Below are 21019 nucleotides of genomic sequence, written 5' to 3' on the forward strand. Positions count from 1 at the left end.
TTTAAAAAAACAAATCTACAATATCAATACCATCTTAAATTGTTAAGTGGGTTTGTGCTTATTTCATTTTATTTTATGTTAGCTACTTTAATAAGGTAATGAGATAGCACAATGGATAGAGCACTGAATCTAACATCAGGAATACCTGAATTCAAATGCTTTATTACCTTTCATATAAGGCTTTTTCTGATTTCCTTAGCCAATTAGTGTCTCTCCCATAAAATTACCTTATTTTTATCCACTTATATAAGATATGTATCTACCCGAGAGAATACACAATCCTTAAATTTAAGTAGTTTCAATTTTTGTCATTTTATCTCTAGCTCCTAATGTTTAAGTACCTGGTCCACTGAAGTACTTAATAAGTGCTACCATGTTTATTATCAATGATGATTGATTTTTACAAAAAGAACACAGAAATACATAATACCTATAATACAGACAGACACACACACAGACACAGACACAGACACAGACACACACACACACACACACACACACACACACACACACACAAACACATACCCTGTCTTTTTGGAATTCTTCTAGTCAAAGGCAATGTTTAAACTTAGATTAGAGAGATCTTGGGAAGGAAAAAAATTAAGGGAGGAGATACTTATTCATTATTTTCAGATACTTGAAAAAGTTGTATCTATTGATTAGGCTAATTTGTTGTAGATGCTAGCTTGACCAAAAAAGAATTTTCTAATAATTACAACTGTCCACAAATGAAATGTTCCTTGTGAGTTTTCCATTATTGAAAACAGTCAAGAAGTGGCTGAATAAATATTAGTCAGAGACATTGGGGAGAGTATTAATATTTTGGATAATGGTTGAATTCCAAAAAGAATTATCTTGAATTATCTTATTCTAGAAAATCTGTTTAAGGGAAGCAGTTGTGGAATGGCTCAGAGTATTTACAAGATATCATCTATCTCTGACATCTAAATCAAGGATTATGAAAGTGATTTACCCTTTTCTCTTCTTTCCCTCTTCTAGAAAAAGCAAGTGAGTCAGACGAAGATCCGAGTGATCTCAACAATATTATTCATCTTGGCAGGCTGCATTGTTTTTGTAACAATTCCTGCAGTCATTTTTAAGTACATTGAGGGATGGACAGCTTTGGAATCCATATACTTTGTGGTTGTCACATTGACCACTGTTGGCTTTGGTGATTATGTGGCAGGTAAGATGTCTAGGATCCAAGTGGGCTTTCTTCTATGTATATGTATGTGTGTGTGTGTATGTGTATGTGTATGTGTATGTGCGTATATGCATATGTATTAAAAGGAGAGAATGGAAATAACTCTATCAATGAAGTTTTCCTAACCTGTCTGCTGAAATACCCTTCTAGAGAATGACATGAAAATGACTCAGAATATTAATGATTCTATGTTGTTAACAATACAGAAGCACATTGGAACCAAGTCTAATTTAAAATCCATAGACTTGGGAGATACAAACAGTACCAGCTCCCTGCAGTAGAGGAGAGGTAAGCTTTGTACATCTATAAAGCTTATTTCTCTTTTAATTGTGTGAATTATGTATGAGTGAAATGAGTTTCTTTCCAACACTAAATTTTCAACTCTATTAGTGCACTATATAGATAAATATTAACAATGAATATTGATTTGAAAATGTATAATTCCAGCAAAAAGACTATAGCAATTTATTCAGAAAATTTTTCACTGTGATTAAGTTGGAAATATATCAAGGAAACAGGATGGCCCAGCATCTGGAAAACAATTCTTCTTGAAATAAATTATATGTTAATCATATGAATATATAAATAAATACAAAAAATACACCATTGATAAAATGCAACATTCATTCTGCTTAAGCCCTTCCCTAACCCCCCCCCCCAAAGCAAAGGCATAGAGGAAGCACTTTTTCATTTGATAAAAGGTTTATATTGAAAATGAAAAACTTCCATAATTTGCAATAGGGAAACTTCAAAAGATTTCTCATTGGGGGCAGCTAGGTGGCACAGTGGATAGAACATCAGCCCTGGAGTCAGGAGTACCTGGGTTCAAATCCGACCTCAGACACTTAATAATTACCTAGCTGTGTGGCCTTGGGCAAGCCACTTAACCCCATTTGCCTTGCAAAAAAAAACTAAAAAAAAGATTTCTCAGTAAAAATAGGTAGTAAAATAAGGATGCCTCCTTTCTCCAATTTAATTAACAATTATAAAAAGACTAGAGATAACAATGGACAAAAAAAGAAATGAAAGGCAAAAATAGAGGACAAAAGTAGTTAAAATTATGCCTATTTAGTAATGACATGAGAGTTTACTTAGAAAACTCTCTAGAATCAGCAAATTAATTTTGATAATTTAGACAATAGTCTCAGGAAAGTAGATGATTACAAAATAGCCCACAAAATTAATAGAATTCTATATAGCAATAAGAAATCTAGGAGAAAGGTCAGCTGGGTTGCAGAGTGGTTAGAGCTCCAGCCCTGGAATCAGGAGGACCTGAGTTCAAATGTGACATCAGACACTTAATAATTACCTAGTTGTGTAATCTTGGGCAAGTCACTTGACCCTATTGCCTTGAAAAAAACCAAAAAAAAAAGAGAGCAATCTAGGATGAAATATTAGAAAGTCCCATTCAATATAGATTTAATTTGAATAAGATATATAAAAGTCAGATATTTTAGTACTTCTTGAATCAATTAACAATGCTCTTCATTTTCAATGTCAGTAACTAACACAGTTTGTTGAAGATATTTTTTTCAAGATGGATAACAATAGGTCATCAGACTTCTGGGATGGTTTGGCAGCTCCCTAATATTGCTGACAAATATCTGAGACTTTCTCTGACTCAACTCATTGATTTCTGAGGGCTAATTGGCATTGGGCATCAGAAAGAAAGAATTATAATTGAATATGCATTTTTGATGGGCAGGACAGTAATAGTTCTTATAATCAACCACCATTAAGAGATACATTAAATGAGATTTTAAAAAATCACCATATGTTTATCTCAAACAGGGGTTGGGGATGTGAGGGGGGAAAGGGAGCATACTGATAACAAAGTAGGATTTAACCTCTTTTCTATATAATCTTTCCTAAGTAGCATTAGATGATGATTGTGAGTGTTTGTGGTCATCTGATTTCATCCTGCTATTTTCATTTTCATTCCATAGGGTTCATTCCCAACCAGCTAGTTACCTAATTTCACACTAGAAAGTGGACCTTTTCATCATTAAAATAATCATAATTTAAATATTTGTTTTATTTGGTCAAATGTTTGTCACTGTTCTTATTAGTCTTTGTTTAAACATCGGGTAGAAAATTCAAAGTCTGCATTCCTACCCTATTTTAATTGTGTGTGTGTGTGTGTGTATACATACATACATACATATACACATACATACCTAATATTATATCTCTCTATTTCTTTCTATCTATCTATATCTAATATACATTAGAATGTAAACTCCTTAAGGATGGGAGACAAGTTTTTAATTTTACTTTGTATTCTAGAGCTTAATATAGGGCTGGGAAGAAGATGTTTAGTAAAGGCTTGTTGCTTGCTTATTATTGATACCAGGAACAATTTGGCTTCCCTGTAGAGTATGAAGAACTATGTGATACATGGTCTGTTCTATGGAAAGCTATCCAGAAGGAAATTACGGAAAGACTGCTATAGGCGAGACAATAAGCAACAGCACTATTGCCTGCTTTCTAATTACCTGACCCAGAGGATCCACTAAAAAATACTTTGTTGTTACTTGCACTGGGTTGCATGGTGCTTTAAGCCATAAATAAGACTTTCCCTTTAATTGCCTGGGTCTATCACTAAAAATTAGAAAGCTGAAATGATTAACAGCACTGTATTCAACATCCAAACCGGCATCCAAACCTTGTCCATTCTTTCCTTTTGTGCATTCAGGTTGCGTCCATTTGAAAGCATCCACATGTAAAAACACTGGTTTCATTTGAATGGACCAGACTGCTCATAGAGTGTAAAAAGTTGGGGTAGGATGGGGTGGGTGGGTAGAAAATATGCATCAGATAATAAGAAATAAATCTTGTGAAATCAATCTGATTTCAATTACAATAAATATAGGTATAGTTTCATAATTATAAATATTTGTAACTAAGAAAAAATCAATGTCTATGACAAAAAGGGAAAATGCAGTTATTTAACAATCTTTTGAATTCATAAAAGTTCCATCAATGTACTGAAGTACTGGAAAGCATAACTTATATGAGAATGGACTGAAATGATATATAACATATATACATATATATGTATATATATAAATGTACATATAATTTATATGTATATAAAATATGTAACAGTCTATCTCCAGATGTGAAGACCCAAAAGCAGAACCCTAGAGGATAGTTCTGATTAGAATTTTCTGAAACATCAGTAGTATGCAGTCAATTTATATTATAGCAAAAACATCATTAGCTGATGAGTTAGACCAGGATTTATGGTTGGAATAATTCTAGAATGATTGTTCTGCTGCGAATATAGGTACATATTTTGGGTGTCTTCTTTCCTCCTCATTATTATGGGTGCCTGATAAACTAGAAATGAATCAATCAGTTATTAGTCAACAAGCATTTATTAAGCATTTACTCTCTCTCTACCAGGCATTGTACTAAATACTGGGGATAAAAATAAAAGTAAACTTACTTTTGAAACTTCAAATGCATCAGTGATATTTTGTATAATGATATTGTGGAAAATTTTCCTTTTTTCCATCATTGTCCTTAAATACATCTAACTTGAATATTTTCCGCCCTTTATAGTATCTGATACTATATAGCTATACCAGTGGTAACATGTTACAATGGGGAAAAATGCTTAATAAACTGCTAACCCTTAGAATCAGAAGGACTGGGTCTAGATGATCTTTCTGCTGATTAGTGACCTTGGGCAAGTCACTTAATTTCCCTTAGTCTCAGTTTTCTCTTAGGTAAAGGAAGAAAGCTTCTAAGGGCTCCTTTAGTCTTATATCTCTGATTCTATAATCAGAATGACCTAGATTTAAATATTCTCAGTTTTTTAGTACAACTGTACATTTTACTAATGTAAAAAAAAATCCTTCCTCAGCTGAAGCAGATAATAAACATTTATTAAATCCTTACTATGTACAGGTGGGCTGTCACAGATATGGTGACCTAAGGTTTAGGAGACTTTTTTAGGATAATTATTTCAGAGATTTTTAAAAAATCTCTTTGAGGGTTCCTTACATGACTAAAAATCTCCTTACTGTGGTCTTAAACTAGTGAAAATAGCATATAATACTGATTATAGTGAGATAACGATGTAAAACACTTTACAAACCTTAAAGGAAATATTTTGTTTGTGCTCTGAAAGTTCCAGTGATAGAGATTCCTTCTATTGGCTCTAAATAGATAAAAAGCCCACTTAATCAGATGTCTGAAAAAGACTGGATTTTAATTATTGCTAATTTATAATAATGCTTCAGTAAGTGCATTTAGACATCATTTAAAAATAAAAACCTAGTAGATGTTTGATTGTTTGCCTGGTTTGGTCTGGTAGCAGTTCTACTAGGCTGCTCAACAACTAAGTTGCTTCAGGAAGATTATTTCTGCTAACTGAGCTGAATAGAATTAATTGCTGGTTGATTTTGTTATCGACTGAATTCATCCCCAACTGAGTTGTGCTGCTGTTTTAACATCTTGCAGGCTGACTTTGAGGTGACACTACTCTGCAGGATTCCAGGGGGATAGGCACACATTGAAAAATGACCATTAATAGCATTCTCTAGCACACCCTAGTGGCCTTCATTACTGGGTGAATGGTCTATCAAGGTCAATGTTTACATCTTCAGAATGGGATGACTCCAAAGAACAGCATCCTGGGGAGACCATGAAGTAGATGAATCTGAATTATTCACTGGGGCAAGTGATTCTGGAATCATCCCTTGAGGATACCATTGTGGGAAAAGGAAATTGTGATGAAATGAATTGTGGTGGCTTGTTTTTCACTCATTCTGGCTCTTGACTGGCATGCTTGGATTTTTAATTTTTAGAAGGTTGACAGCATTTGTAGAACCACTTCCCAGTACAAAGTGAATCATCAATAAACCCTTCAGTCATTTATTAAGGATCAACAGAGTGCTATTATCTATTTGATTCTCATAACAAATCTAGGAGATAGTGCTATTATTATTATTATTCCCATTTAACTACTCAGAAAACTGAGGCAGACAGAAGTTCAGTGACTTGACTTGACTAGGTTTGTATAACTAATAATTGCTAGAGGTATTTTTGTTACCTACTGTGGTTTTTTTTGCCTCTTAAAATTTTTGTTAAAAGTGATATAGTTCATTGGATAGAAAATGAGGGATGTATGCAGAAATGAAGGTAATGTAAACATAACTAGGGCTAATTTTGAGCCTCAGCCTTCCTGATTTCAGGACCAGAATTTTTTCTACTTTGCTCAGTGAATGTGAGAAACCCTCAACCCCCAATGTTCAGATAACTCCCTAAGACTGTAAGTCATAGAGAAGTTAACCTTCTTCTGTGATAAGATCACAGATTAGACCCTCTCCCTACCCCTGCTTCCACTTCTTTTACCTCTTTCTAAACTCCTCACCCCTTAAAATGGTGTAGTGGAGAAACAGTTGATCTTAAACCAGGAAGATCTGGATTCAAAGTCCTGCCTCTGATGTATAGTGGCCAGATGACCTTAGACAAGTCATTTAACTCTTCAGTGTTCTGGACAGCTCTTAAAGCTTTTAAGTTACAGAGCACATACTAACTTGCATTGGTAGAGCGAGTTTCCTCACCATAGAGTTCCCTTTTAAACCAGTAAAATTACAAGTTTAGTCTCTATTCTTATCAAAATGAGTTGAATGGAGCTAGATGTAGCCAGACCCTTGGGGATTTTTTAATTACCAACATAGTTTGGAAATTATAATTATGAAGCTTACAATGAAGGCACTCTACAATTACCCACATATGCCATCCCCAAAATGATAATTTCACTACTTCTCTGTGATGAGTAATGATGTCTGCAGCAAGATGAGTAAAAGATGTCTGACTATTTATTTTAAAATCCTGACATTTAGTGCTCAATTTTCATTATTCATAAGTTGTATGAATAATTCAGAATTAAAATGTTAAGATGTGATCATTTTACTCTTCTTCACAAGTACTTCTATTGACACTTTTTTGCTCCTAGGACAAGGCAAACTTCTTAGACCTTCCAAACCCCTCATAATATGACTCTAGCTATAATGTGTATACCTATACACATTACTCCCCTTTTTTGGATTCTGTAGTCCCACCAGATTTGGCAATACCACTAAACTGAACCACTCACTACTCCCTACACACAAGGCACAGTAGATAGAGCATTTGACCTGCAGTGAGGAAGACCCGAGTTCCAATCCAACCTCAGACACTGACCTTTGCCTATGAGACCCTGGTCAAATCATTTAACTTATCTCTGTCTCAATAAAATGGCTAATGAATGATATAGAGTCATGAAGTTTCTAGGTAGTCTATGCATCTTTGACTTGGCTTATTCTTTATTACTGATGCATATTCTTGACAATATATTTCTAATTATCCTCACCTGTCTCCACCTTTTGAACTGAAGTATATGTATTTAATTCAGAGGCTCCCATAGAATTATTCATAGAATTTTTCCACCTCTCCATCTTCTGTGTCAGATGTTGATATAACAACTCAAATTATTTCTGTTTTTGAAAATATTTGCAAGAAACAGTACAATGCAAAATGATGTGTGACTCATTATCCTTGAACACATAACAAAAACTAACTCTATCATTTCCTTTATTTGACTTTACACTGTGAACTTGAAAACTTTCCTACTACAACTTTCTTCTTTCTCCAGGTTCTGTTTTCAGGGAAAATGTCAAGACAAATATGATTCACTTCCTTTAGGAATATTCAACTCTCTAGTCATTGGATATAGATGTCATGTTTAGACTACCTTTTGTAGGAGGTGGGATTTGAACTTAATCTTTTTTTTAAATTTTAAAATTGAATTTAGTTTTTAAGTAAGCCGGGTTGTAGAATTAGGTAACAAGAACATTCTGAGTGTGGGGGGAAGATCCAATGAAAAAGCATAGGAATGGAAAATATACTTGTGTGAAGAACATCAAAAGGGCTAAAATCCCTGAATTGCAGAGTATGTGGAGGAGAGTAATGTATGAGAAGATTGGAAGGTCAAAGCCAAGTAAAGAATTTTATATTAAAGGGAATCACTGGAGTTTATTGAATAGAGATGACATGGACAGAACTGCACTTTAGGAAGATCAATCTGCTAGTTGAGTGGAGTACAGATTAGAAAGGGGGTATTTTATTTATATTTTATGAACATAATATAATATTTTTATTTTATTTTGATTAATATTTTTAAGATATGGAATATTACATATATAATCACATGTAGTTTATTCACAACACCCAATGTTGTTTGCCTTTATGAACTGGGGTTTTTTTTGATTCTTAAATTTTTGTTAAAAGTGATATAGTTTGGGGGGGGCGGAGCCAAGATGGCAACAGGAGAAGAACCTCTCTTAGGTGCTCTTTCCATAATATTTCAAAAATCTTAAAATTATGACTCTAACTAAATTTTTGAAAGACAGAGCCCACAGAAAGATCCAGTGAGGCAATTTTCTAGACCAAAGTAACCTGAAAAATAGTGGAAAGACTCTGATCCATGGGGTTAGAGGGGTGACCTGCCAGAGTGAAGAAAGTTCAGCCTCCTGGAGGCAGTTCCAGGGTGCTTGGGAGCATGCCTCACAGCAATGGGGGCAGTTTCCTGACCTAAACCCTGGGGAGCACTGGGCACAAATTGGAGGATCAGCGAAGGGGACTTCTGCCAGGGCAAGCGCAGGAAGTTCAGGCCCTCAGGGCAGTTGCTGCAGTCAGTGCAGTCAGCTCAGCAGGGTGGGGGGCGGTTCTCATGGCAGTCCAGATCCAGGAAACAGAAGCAGGTGTGGAGCCGGTAAGCAGGAGCTCCCAGGCAACTGAGCCTTGAGTGCTCAGCCCACCAAAGGTAGAGGAGTGAAGAGAAACTTCAGAGGGCTATTCTCTGTACTCAGAACAGGACTCTGGGACTCTGACCACCTTCAGATCCTAATCACAGTCTAGGCCCCCCATAGTAGAGCAGCCCCCCCCCACCTCAGCCCCATGGCAGAGGGGTGTGCTTGTGCTCATTCACAGACCAGGAGGGAAGACAGAGCTTCACACACTGAGATCCTTGTGGCAGGGGGTGGGGGGGTGTCCCAATAATATTCAAAAGTTCAGGAAGCTCCCCCAAACCAGGTATAGGCTGGAGAAATGGGTAAACAGAGAAAAAAGAACACTATTGAGAAATGCGTTGTCTATGATCCCAAGAAGGATCGAAATACTCAAGTTGAGGAAGTACAACTTCCTGCATCTAAAGACTCTAAGAAAAATGGAAATTGGACTCAGGCTATGACAGAGCTCAAAAAAGATTTTGAAAATCAAATAAGGGAGATAGAAGAAAAATGGGAAAAGAAATGTGAGAGATGCAGGAAAACATGAAAAGGTAGTCAACAGCTTCGTCAAGGAGATAAAAAAAAATGCTGAAGAAAATAACATGTTAAAAACCAGCAAAGGGGGCGGCTAGGTGGCGTAGTGGATAAAGCACTGGCCTTGGAGTCAGGAGTACCTGGGTTCAAATCCAGTCTCAGACACTTAATAATTACCTAGCTGTGTGGCCTTGAGCAAGCTACTTTAACCCCATTTGCCTTGCAAAAACCTAAAAAAAAGATAAAAAAAAGATAAAAAAAATTCCAGCATAGGTCAAATGGATAAAACAGTTCAAAAAGTTATTGAGGAGAAGAATGCTTTAAAAAGTAGAATTGGTCAGATGGAAAAAGAAAGAAGCTTTTTGAGGAAAAGTAAGAAAGCTCTCTGAGGAAAACAAATCCTTCAGATGTAGAATGGAGCTAAAGGAAGCTGATGACTTTATGAGAAATCAAGATACAATACTTCAACACCAAAAGAATGAAAAATTAGAAGAAAATGTGAATCTTCTCATTGACAAAACAACTGATCTGGAAAACAAACACAGGAAAGATAATTTAAAAATTATTGGGATACCTTAAAGTCATGATCAGGAAAAGAGCCTTGACCTCATTTTTAAAGAATTCCTACAGGAAATTTGCCCAGATATCCTAGAAGCTGAGGGCAAAATAGAAATTGAGAGGATCCACCAATCTTCCCTGGAAAGAGATCAAAAAACCCAACCCCCCCCCCAGGAATATTATAGCTAAGTTCCAGAACTCCCAAGTCAAAGAGAAAAATATTACAAACAGTCAGAAGGACACAATTCAAATATTGCTGAACTGCAGTCAGGATCACACAGGACTTAGCAGCAACCACATTAAGAGCTCATAGGGCTTGGAATACAATATTCCAGAAGGCAAAAGAGCTTGGAATGCAACTGAGAACCAACTACCCAGAAAAAGTGAACATCCTCTTCCAGGGAAAAAAGATAGACTTTCAATGAACCAGGGGAATTTCAATTGTTCTGTTGAAAGAACCAGAGCTGGACAGAAAGTTTGACTTTCAAATACAGGACTCAGGTGAAGCATAGAGAGTGGAGAAGAAGGGTAAAATATGAGGGACTAAATGATGATGAACTGCATGTATTCCTGCATAGAAAAATGATACTGATAATATTTATATAAAACTTCTCATTTAATAGAGCAGGCAGATGAAGCACAGGAGAGAGCTGAATTTGAAGATATAATATATTGTAAAAATGGAGTCAATGGCTAAAAGGGAAATGTACTGGGAGTAGAAGAAAGGAGAAGTAGAATAAGCTAAGGCATTTTTTATAAAAGATTTTTTTTTACAATGAGCTATTGCAATGATATGGAAGGAGGCAAGGGGGAATGAGATAACCTTTGTTCTCATCAGAGGTGGCTTGGAGAGGAAACAGCATATACACTCAATGAGGAATAGACATCTAGAATAAAAAAGAGAGAAGGGGGACTGGAGAAGGGGGGGATGTAAGTGATGAAGGAGAGAGTGGATCATGGGGGAGAGTGGTCAGATATAACACATTTTCTTTTTTACTTCTTGCAAGGATCTGGGATTGGGTGACCTGTCTGGGACCATGGGGCTGAGTGGTTGCTGGGTCTCAGGGGTGGTATTTGGGCTTGGGCCCAGGACTGGTGATCAGTCTGCTGCACCACTCAGCTACCCTACAGCATGTTTTAGAAGAGGGACAGAGTGAAAGGAAAGAGAAAAAATAGTATATGGTAGTGGGGAGGTATGAATGGAGGGAGTTGCAATCAGCAACAGCAACGGTAGAAAAATATGGAAGTAGGGGTGGCTAGGTGACATAGTGGATAAAGCACTGGCCTTGGAGTCAGGAGTACCTGGGTTCAAATCTGGTCTCAGACACTTAATAATTACCTAGCTGTGTGGCCTTGGGCAAGCTACTTAACCCCATTTGCCTTGCAAAAACCTAAAAAAAGAGAAAAATATGGAAGTAGCTTTTATGATGGACTTGTCATAAAGAATGTGATCCATGTGAGACAGAGCTGGTGGTTTGGAACACAGACTGAAGCACATTTTTTCTCTTTCCTTTCCTTTATTTCTCATGAGGGTCTATATTTTTTGTGGGAGGGGGTATTATGTTTACTCTTAAACAAGAATATTTTAGTAATGTTTAAAAAACATCATTTGTACAAAAATAAAATAAATAAAAAATAAAATCATAAAAAGTTTTATAAAGTGATATAGTTCATTGGGTAGAAAATGAAGGTTGTATGCAGAAAAGAAGATAATGTACACATAAAAGGTATCAATAAAAAATTACAAAAAGTAATTAAAATTGGTATCACAGGGAGAGTTCATGGTGATTAGTGAACAGGTTTCAATTAATAACTGTAAACTTTAAAAAAGAACCAGAGTGGGGCAGCAAAAATTGATTGGAGAAGGGGCGGGGGGCAGCTAGGTGGTCTAGTGGATTCATTAGATGGACTACAATACAAATTCATTTGATGGACTAAAATACAAATGCTGTAAATCTAATGTATAAAAAATATTCACACAGTAACATTTTGTTCTTTTCAGGGGGAAATGCCGGTATCAATTATCGAGAGTGGTATAAGCCCTTAGTGTGGTTTTGGATCCTGGTAGGACTGGCCTATTTTGCTGCTGTCCTCAGTATGATTGGAGACTGGCTCCGGGTTCTGTCCAAAAAGACAAAAGAAGAGGTATGGTACTTTTCCCAACTATACAACAATTTCAGGAAACATCAGATCAAACCAAAGATAGTCTTAACCTCATGTTTATGCTTGTCCTTGCCCTAATACCTCTCACTAAACTTTGTCAAATTGCACTTTTTTTCCTCATACCAAAAGGAGTAGTAATCTCTAAATTCTTTCCTGACAGGGGAGATAAGATGGAGACTCAGTTATTAATCTTCTAACTCTGAAGACCTAGTATTTGGGTATACCACAGTCCCAGTAGTGAAAAAGGAAAACAAAAACAGAAACAAACTTTAAGACTAGCAGAGCATGAGTCAGGATCAAACATGGTATTGGTAGATGAGACTGTTTCTTTCAGTAAAAGAAATCTGGAGAACAGAAAGAAACTCTAATTTTTTTTTCTTCAGTTGTATTTATGGTTATGTGATTAGACCATGCTTTGACACATAGATTCTTTGTTAATTTGTTGTTATTAGTCTTTACTTGACCTTTATTGTTGTATAAGCCTTTACAAGTCAAGCAATAATGATCAGTCTTGAAGAGGAGTTTAAAATTCACTCAGTCTTGTTATCTCTCTTGTGCTCTTGGTCAGTAGAGAAATGTGTTCTAATTGCTAAATACAGTTTAACCTTAGGCATCAATTCTTATGAAAACCCTGCCAAAGGCACTAGTAAGAAGAAAGGCATGCTATGAAAAAGAAGGTTTAAAATGGTAGGCTTTTATGAAGAATAAAAAAGAGAGAGAAGTAAGTGGATTTTGGGGTGGTGTAGAAGTAAGATCACTAAATGTGGTGGGAGGAGGTTATAGAGAATGACACAATGGAAAAAACATTGAATCTTTATTCAGGAGTCAAAGGAGTTGTGTTCAAGTTAAGCCTTTGATGTTTATTACATACATGACTTTGGGCAATTTACTTAACATTTGTGGGTTTCATTTTTCTTATCTATAAAATGAAAGGGAAATAAAGGGTCCTTTCCAGCTCAAGATATATGAGCATATGGTTCATATATGGCCCAGGTATTGTATCCACTGAGCCATCCACTTGTTGAGTGATTCTTGGACAAATTCCTTAATCCTGGATTTCAGTTTTCTCATCTGTTAAAATATTTAGCTTAGACTGGGTAATCACCAAAGATCTTTCAATCTTCAGCAGTCTATATGTCAATAAGGATAGAGTAAAGAAAAGGGAAGGCAGAGAGATGGAAGTAAAGAGAAGCCAGAATGCAAGAAGTAAAAGAACCAGCAATAGCATTAATTAAAATATTATAAACCCAGCTCTCCCTTTTTCAGAGGAAATTTTCTTAATATCTTGTTCTTAATTTGACTTTAATTTCCCAATATGTCTCCTTCTTCCTTCCGGAGAGGCATCTCTTATAAATGAAAAGAGAGAAAAAAATTCATTTTAATAAAATTAAATACATCATCCAGCATCAACTATTAAATGCAATGCGGCATACCCAAATCCTCCACTTCTACAAAGAAGAGCTGTTTTATTTCATAAATTAAGATTAAAAAAGAATTTTTTAAAAAGAACGGGAAGGGGGGGCTGACTAGGTGGCACACTGGATAGAGCATCAGACCTGGAGTCAGGAGTAGCTGAATTCAAATCCAGCCTCAAGACACTTAATAATTACCTAGCTATGTGGCCTTGAGCAAGCCACTTAACCCCATTTGCCTTGCAAAAAACCTTAAAACAAAGAAGGTAAGGGGGTGTAATTTTATATGTCTTTTGGGGAGACAAATATGGTTATTATATTTTCATAGAATTTAGTTTCATTTTTTTGTTCCATTCACATTGTTGTAGTTATTATATATTTAATTTTTTTGGCTCTGGTTACTTCACTTTATTTCAGTTCTTCCCATATATCTCTGTCTTTTCCATATTCATCATTCTTGCATAATAGTAACATTACAACAGATACACATACACACACACACACACACACACACACATCAGATGTTTTTTTAAAAAACTATTCCCCCAATCAATAGTCACTTATTTTATTGCCAATTATTTAACTACAAAAATGTTACTGTAAATACCTTGATGCTTTTGGGATCTTTCTTTGAATTAATGATTTCCTTGGGGGTATATAGATGGCAGTAAGATGACTGAGTCAAAGAGTATGATATTTTAATTCATTATTTTCAAGTGCCTCATTTCTTCCAAGCATAGTATTTTATTAGTTAATCAGTCAGTAAACATTTATTAAACACAAAGCACTGGGGATACAAAAAGAGACAAGACAGTCCCTGCCCTCAAGGAGCTTACTATATAATGGGGAGGACAACAAGCAAAGAAATATATACAAGCAAGTTGTATACAGGAAAAATAGAAAATAAATAAGAAAGGGAAGGCAGTAAAATTAGGAGGGAATGGGAAAAACTTCTTAAAATGAATAGTTGGACATGAGAGAAATTATTAAATTGGGATCCAGGCTTTTCTTTTTCTGTTTCCTCATTTAGGGCCCAGACCCTATAGGTTAGTTAGCCAGTCTTGAAGGACAAGGCTGACAGATGAGATTGCCTAAATCCTCCAAGAACATGCTTCTCCACCTAACTACTATTAGAGTATAAATCTCTAACATTAGATAATTCCAGGTTCAAATTATAAACCTTTGTGCTACATTCCTCTCCTTTTTTGGAATTTAGGGCAACCTAGCTCATGAAAGAAAAAAACTAACCAAGTATAGAGATGTATAGAGGTGAATTCCTTGGTCCAGAGTGCTGGAGGTGACCAAGTCTCCTGATCTAGCCATGTTTTCAGTAGGAGTTTTGCCCATCTCATTTGCCCATTTAAATGTCTACCAATCAATGTTGATTGTTGATTTCTCTTGTCAGGGGCATACACACACACACACACACACACACACACAAACACACACACACACACACACAAACACAGAAGTGACCCAAGGTTCAGGCTTAATGGAGCAATCTGTGAAATGATAGACTTATAAGGGAACAGGACAAAGTTGAATTGTTTCACCAGGGGGTCAAGATGGGGAAAAGAAGAGAGGAGTTAATATAGGGGAGCTGCTCTGGGAGATAACTGAAGATTAAGGATTTAAAGATTATGGTACCAATGAAGTTTTGGAAAAGAAGGAAGAAGAGGGGAAAAGTCAATGGATTATGGTTGGATAAGAGGATTTCAGAAATCTTGAACATAGAGGTGGGTACATTTTTGGATGACAAATGTTATGTCCATCTTTATGTATGATTGATGTAGAGTGGAGGAGTAGATCATGGGCTAGGAGTAGATTGAGTTAACTATGGTATTTGAGTCAATATGTATGTTGAAGGAGAAGGAGAGGAGATAAAAATTGTGAGCCATATACTGAATTCATTGAGGAAGGAAGAAGAGTTACCTTGGAGTCTACGGAGGAGAGCTACCAGAGTTTTCATTGAATAGTACATATGAATAGAATGAACCTCAAATTATAGAAGGGAAAGAACCTAGAAATGGCAATAGGGGATCAAGGAGTAATCCATCTTTTATTTCCTTCAGTGAGCTGAGGAGAATGAATCAAAGTGTAGCCAGTACTAGAAGAGATGGCTAGGAGGACTATGTCATCAATGGCAAGCTATAGTTAAAATTATGCATAAAAGGCCAATGGTTGTTGATTGAATAAATTCAATTTGGTCATTTATTAGACGACTAATTTAAACAGATGCTTACATTCTTTGCTAGGTGCTTTGGGTGATGCAAAAAGTAAATAAGATGTGGCATTTGATCTCATGGAGTTTACCATCTAATAAAGAGATCCAAATATATTCTTATAAATTAAATTCAAAATAGAACCTGATAAGTACATGAGAAGATGAGTTCTCCATTTCATTTTTGCTAGCTTTGGGCACAAAGTCTTATTTTTCCTGATTGGCAAAAATAGTGGTGTCAATGTCATTTTAATTTGGAATCCCCAGTTATTTAACAATATCAGCAGAAACTGCTGCCAGAGAGAGAAAAGCGAACTGTATAAATATGGACTTTCTTGTCTGCAGATTCAAGTTTCATATCTATTTAAGGAAACATGTTATTTGTTCCACTGATCAAGGCTCACTAAAATCTAGGTCTTTCTCTTTATGGGTTTGAGTTTCACTTTCCTGCAATATCATAAAACGTCATGGTATAGTGGAAGAGCACTAGATTTGAAGCTCAAGGACCTGATTTTGAACTTGGCCCATGCATTTTACTTCCTGTGTCACCTTGGGCAAGTGACTTTATATCTTTAAACCTCACAAGTGTTTTGTTGTTGTTCAGCCATTTTCAGTCACATCTGACTCTTTGTGGCCCCATTTGGGATTTTTCTTGGAAAAGAAACTAGAGACATTTGCAATTTCCTTCTCCAGCTCATTTTACAGATAAGGAAACTCAGACAAACAGAACTGAGTGACTTGGCCAAGATAATATTGTATATAGCAAAGTGTTCATATTTTATTCCTCTGCTACTTTAAGTTACTTTGAGGGCAAGGATTGTGTCTTATCTCAGTTTTATATCTTTTCTTACACCTAACAGAATGGTCTTTTCTCAATGGGCACTTAATCAATGTTTATTGAAAGAATGGGGCCAGCTAGGTGGCACACTGGATAGAGCACTGGCCCTGGAGTCAGGAGGACCTGAGTTCAAATCTTGCCTTAGACACTAAATACTTATTTAGCTGTGCTACCATGGGCAAGTCTCTTAACCCCATTGCCTTGCAAAAGAAAAAAAAAGAAAGAATGGACAGATGTATACCATTCATTTGTTTAGTACTTTACCATTTCTGAAACACTTCTTTATACATTCTCTCTTTTGAGCTGAGTCCTAGTCCTGTAAGATATGCAGACTTTATATATTTATTTTTATTCTATAAATAAATTGTGCTCCAATTAAGAGTTAAGTTATATGGCCAAGATCATAGAACTCTAAAGGTGTTAAAATGACATGAGAACCCATGTCTCTTGGATTCTGTCTCAATTGATTTTCAACTGAATTATACTACTTCTAAAATGGGTAATTCTTATATCCTAACAAAGAATCTTAACTAATCAGTTATACTAGAAGAAGCTTTTTAGAGCATGGTCTAATTTACAAATATGTTATCATAGCACGGACTCCAAGAAAAATGTTATGGTGTTATCTCTAATGAACTTTATACTCTTCTCTTGCAGAGCAACCATTAATAATAAATTGAATCTAAGATTTCTTTTTGGGGGCAGCTAGGTGGCACCAAGTCTGGAATCAGGAGGTCCTGAGTTCAAATTTGGCCTCAGATGGGGTAAAGTGACGTGCCCAAGGTTACACAACTAAGTAATTATTCACCTAGCTGCCCTGAATTGTAAATTTCTAAGAGCTTTTCAGATTTCAACTCCCATGCTTTTATGAACCAAACTAATTACTGACCAATCAATTTGAAAGTTTCTGATTTCACAGAAGAAATATAAATGTCTAGATTCTTTAAGTAGATAGAGATCATAGAAACCATCGAGTCCAATCCCTTCATAAGGAAATTGAGGCACAGAGAGATTTGGTAACTTGCTCACTAACTTACTAGTTAGTGGCATAACAAATATTAGCATCCAGTTATCCTGATCTTCTGATATGTTAGTTTGAAATCATAATATACTCTCCTACATCCTATAATCTCATTTTAGCTCTAATAGTAACTGTGTTTCCTCATCTATAAAATGTAAATAACTATCCTTTCCTGCCTTTCTTAATAACTTGCTTGTGGGGGGTGTGATTTATAAACCTTAAAGTTATACCTATAATACTACTTGTCCTCATTCATCCACTCCATTCAGAAAGTATATATTAAGTACCTATTGTATCAAGTATAGGGACTAAAAAGATAAAAATGAAGGGGCAGCTAGGTGGCGCACTGGACAGAGTATGGGTCCTGGAGTCAGGAGGTCAAATATGACCTCAGACACTTAATAGTTGCCTAGTTGTGTGACCTTGGGCAGTCACTTAACTCCATTGCCTTAAATAAAAAAAATTTAAAAAGATATTTTAATAAAAAGATAAACATGAAAAACAATTCCTAAATTCTATCTCCAGGTAGTGTTGTTTAAAAAGTGGTTTATAAACTTTAAGGCATAATTTAAGCATCATAAAAAGACATCTACAACTATATAAATGTGTTATTATTATAATTATGTTATGATGGCTATGATCTCGAACTTGCTATATATCTATATTAACCAACCACAATTCTCTTTTTGTAAAATTGAAACACCCCTCACGTGGGAAGACAACAGAGGTAAAACCAGTGTCCTAGAAAGAAGTGTCAGAATCAAGTCTCCTCTCACTCGGGTTATCTTGAATTTTGTTTTTGTCCAGGTTGGCGAAATAAAAGCCCACGCAGCGGAGTGGAAAGCCAATGTGACAGCTGAGTTCAGGGAGACACGGAGGCGCCTGAGCGTGGAGATCCATGACAAGCTTCAGCGGGCAGCCACGATCCGGAGCATGGAACGCAGGCGCTTGGGCCTGGATCAGAGGGCCCACTCCCTGGACATGCTGTCTCCTGAGAAGCGCTCCGTCTTCGCCGCCCTGGAGACTGGGCGCTTCAAAGCTTCCTCTCAGGAAAGCATCAATAACCGACCCAACAACTTGCGCCTAAAGGGGTCGGAGCATCTGAACAAACATGGGCAGGGAGCGTCCGAGGACAACATCATCAACAAGTTTGGATCTTCTTCCTCTAAGCTCACCAAGAGGAAAAACAAAGACCTTAAAAAGAGCGTTCCAGAGGATGTTCAGAAAATTTACAAGACCTTCCGGAATTATTCCCTGGATGAGGAGAAAAAAGAAGAAGATTCGGAAAAAATGTGCAACTCCGACAATTCGAGCACAGCCATTTTGACTGACTGTATCCAACAGCATTCGGAGATGGAGAATGGTGTAATACCTTCTGAGACCAAAGAAAGGGAACATGAAAACAAATCATTACTTGAAGACAGAAATTAAATGTAATGTGATGTTAGTGTTTTTATACATATATATATATATATTGAGACATGTGCCTTATATGAACTTCTTTAATTAGTCTGAATTACATAGCATTGAAGAATATTTCACTGTGCCATAAATGACTGAAAGCTGGCTCTGCCAAAATGAATCAAAGTACAGCACTTCAAATAGTGACAGTAGAACACACACCGAGAGTTTCAACAAGCAGGTTACCATGGTGAAATGTTAAGGGAGAGAGTTACCATGGCAATACAACTGGAAGGTTACCACCCTGGCATAATAGTTGGGGGGAAAAAAGGGCAGCTATTTTTTTAGACCAGCCTTTTGAAAGAAAAAAAAGTGAGAATTCTGTATCTTATCAGTGGAGACCTGTTTCCTGAACATCTTGTATGTTTCCTGAATATACATAGTGCTATGTATATACCTAGGTAAAGGGAAAATGATTGGGGTGAACTGGTAACTTATTAGAAATTCATTTTACATTTTGGCAAGTGTTCTGAGCTTGAAATTTTTTAAATCATCTAAATGCTTAGTTTTTCTAAACTCCAAAAGAATGTCCATGGAACCCGAAATCAGCTGACTGTTGGAAGGAGATCAGAGCAAATATGTTAAAAGGTGCAATTACTTTTCTCATTAAAAAGAAAGAAAAGAACAACAAAACAAACATCACACTGTGGATATCACCTTAACCAATGACAAAAATATACTGAATTTCTTTTTTTTTTTTCTCTGAGAGATAGCCCAGATGAACTGGATAACATAGGCAAAAACTCAGCTTCAGCTACGGTATTGTTCAATGGCAAACCTTGTGTTTTCCTCAATGTGTCCAGTGTCAGGCAAACTGGTTTTAAATTCTCCCTTTTCATGCTTTCTGGCAGAACTTTGCTTTTAATATAGGCAGACAAAGGGGTTGGGTTGGGGGTGGGGTGGGAAGCTACTGCCTTGCATGTTGTCAGCATCCTGCTGTTGACTCTAGCTGAATATGACTTTTTATAAAAACTGATATCATCCATTTCTGATACCTAGAGATAGATGAGGACCATGCATCATTAGCATCTCAGGGCTCTCTGTCACTTTTGGGTGGAGTGGGGTGGAGATGTGAAATCCAGCCCTGATGTCTCCAAACAAGGGGAAAACCTGTCCATCAACCAAATCTAGTCATTTAAGAAGTGTGTTTCAAGTGCTTAGAGTTTAAGTGCCATTAATACTATTCATTATATTTTGTCATCCTTTAATTTTCATTTTTTTTAGCTTTTTAGTTTTGATTTTCCTTCCTTACCTAAGAGCTCTGTTTTCTCCTCCCTTTCCCTCTCATCTCACATTTTCCCCCCTAGAACCTGAACCTGGACTTGGTAGGTGATGTCAAGCCAAATGATGAACAAATAACCAAAATGTGGTGTTTTTGAATGTTCCATGAGCCCCTGTAGGAGGGGAGGGAAACAATAGCCCACCTAATGTGTTGAGAAGACTACTTAAATGGATTTTTGCTATAAATAAGGAATTGCTAGTGAGTTTGAGGTCCCAGCACTGTTTGCACTTCAATCTTTACTTTTGTCTTTTGCAAATTTTATATACTCAAGATGAGGTATATTTGATCGCATGTTCTCACTGATCCCCTAATCTATGAGAAGATCAAACAAGGATTCCATGTTAAAGGTTCCCATGATTCCATTCCATTTCATTCATTGCCTTGGGAATATGGGGTTAATTAATCCAGGAAGATGATATTCTATAGATCATACTGCTAAAAGGGATCTCTAGGCCATGCTAGTCCATCCTCTGGCTTTCAGACCAGGCACAGAACTGCAATATTCCTGACCAATGAGTATCTATCTGGTAAACTTTTCCAG

General features: G+C 36.3%; 1 protein-coding gene across 1 annotated transcript in view; it reads left to right on the forward strand.

Moving 5' to 3' along the window:
* The window catches only part of KCNK10 (potassium two pore domain channel subfamily K member 10), a 175121-nt gene extending 155955 nt beyond the window's left edge, over positions 1 to 19166 (forward strand). The window contains exons 5-7 of the mRNA XM_074232058.1: positions 1000 to 1186; positions 12083 to 12225; positions 18543 to 19166. Coding sequence (XP_074088159.1) covers positions 1000 to 1186; positions 12083 to 12225; positions 18543 to 19166 — 954 coding nt within the window. The remainder of the gene's footprint in view (positions 1 to 999; positions 1187 to 12082; positions 12226 to 18542) is intronic.
* Positions 19167 to 21019: the final 1853 nt, after the last annotated feature.

This window comes from Macrotis lagotis, chromosome 4 (genome assembly GCF_037893015.1).
Source record: "Macrotis lagotis isolate mMagLag1 chromosome 4, bilby.v1.9.chrom.fasta, whole genome shotgun sequence".
NCBI lineage: Eukaryota > Metazoa > Chordata > Mammalia > Peramelemorphia > Peramelidae > Macrotis > Macrotis lagotis.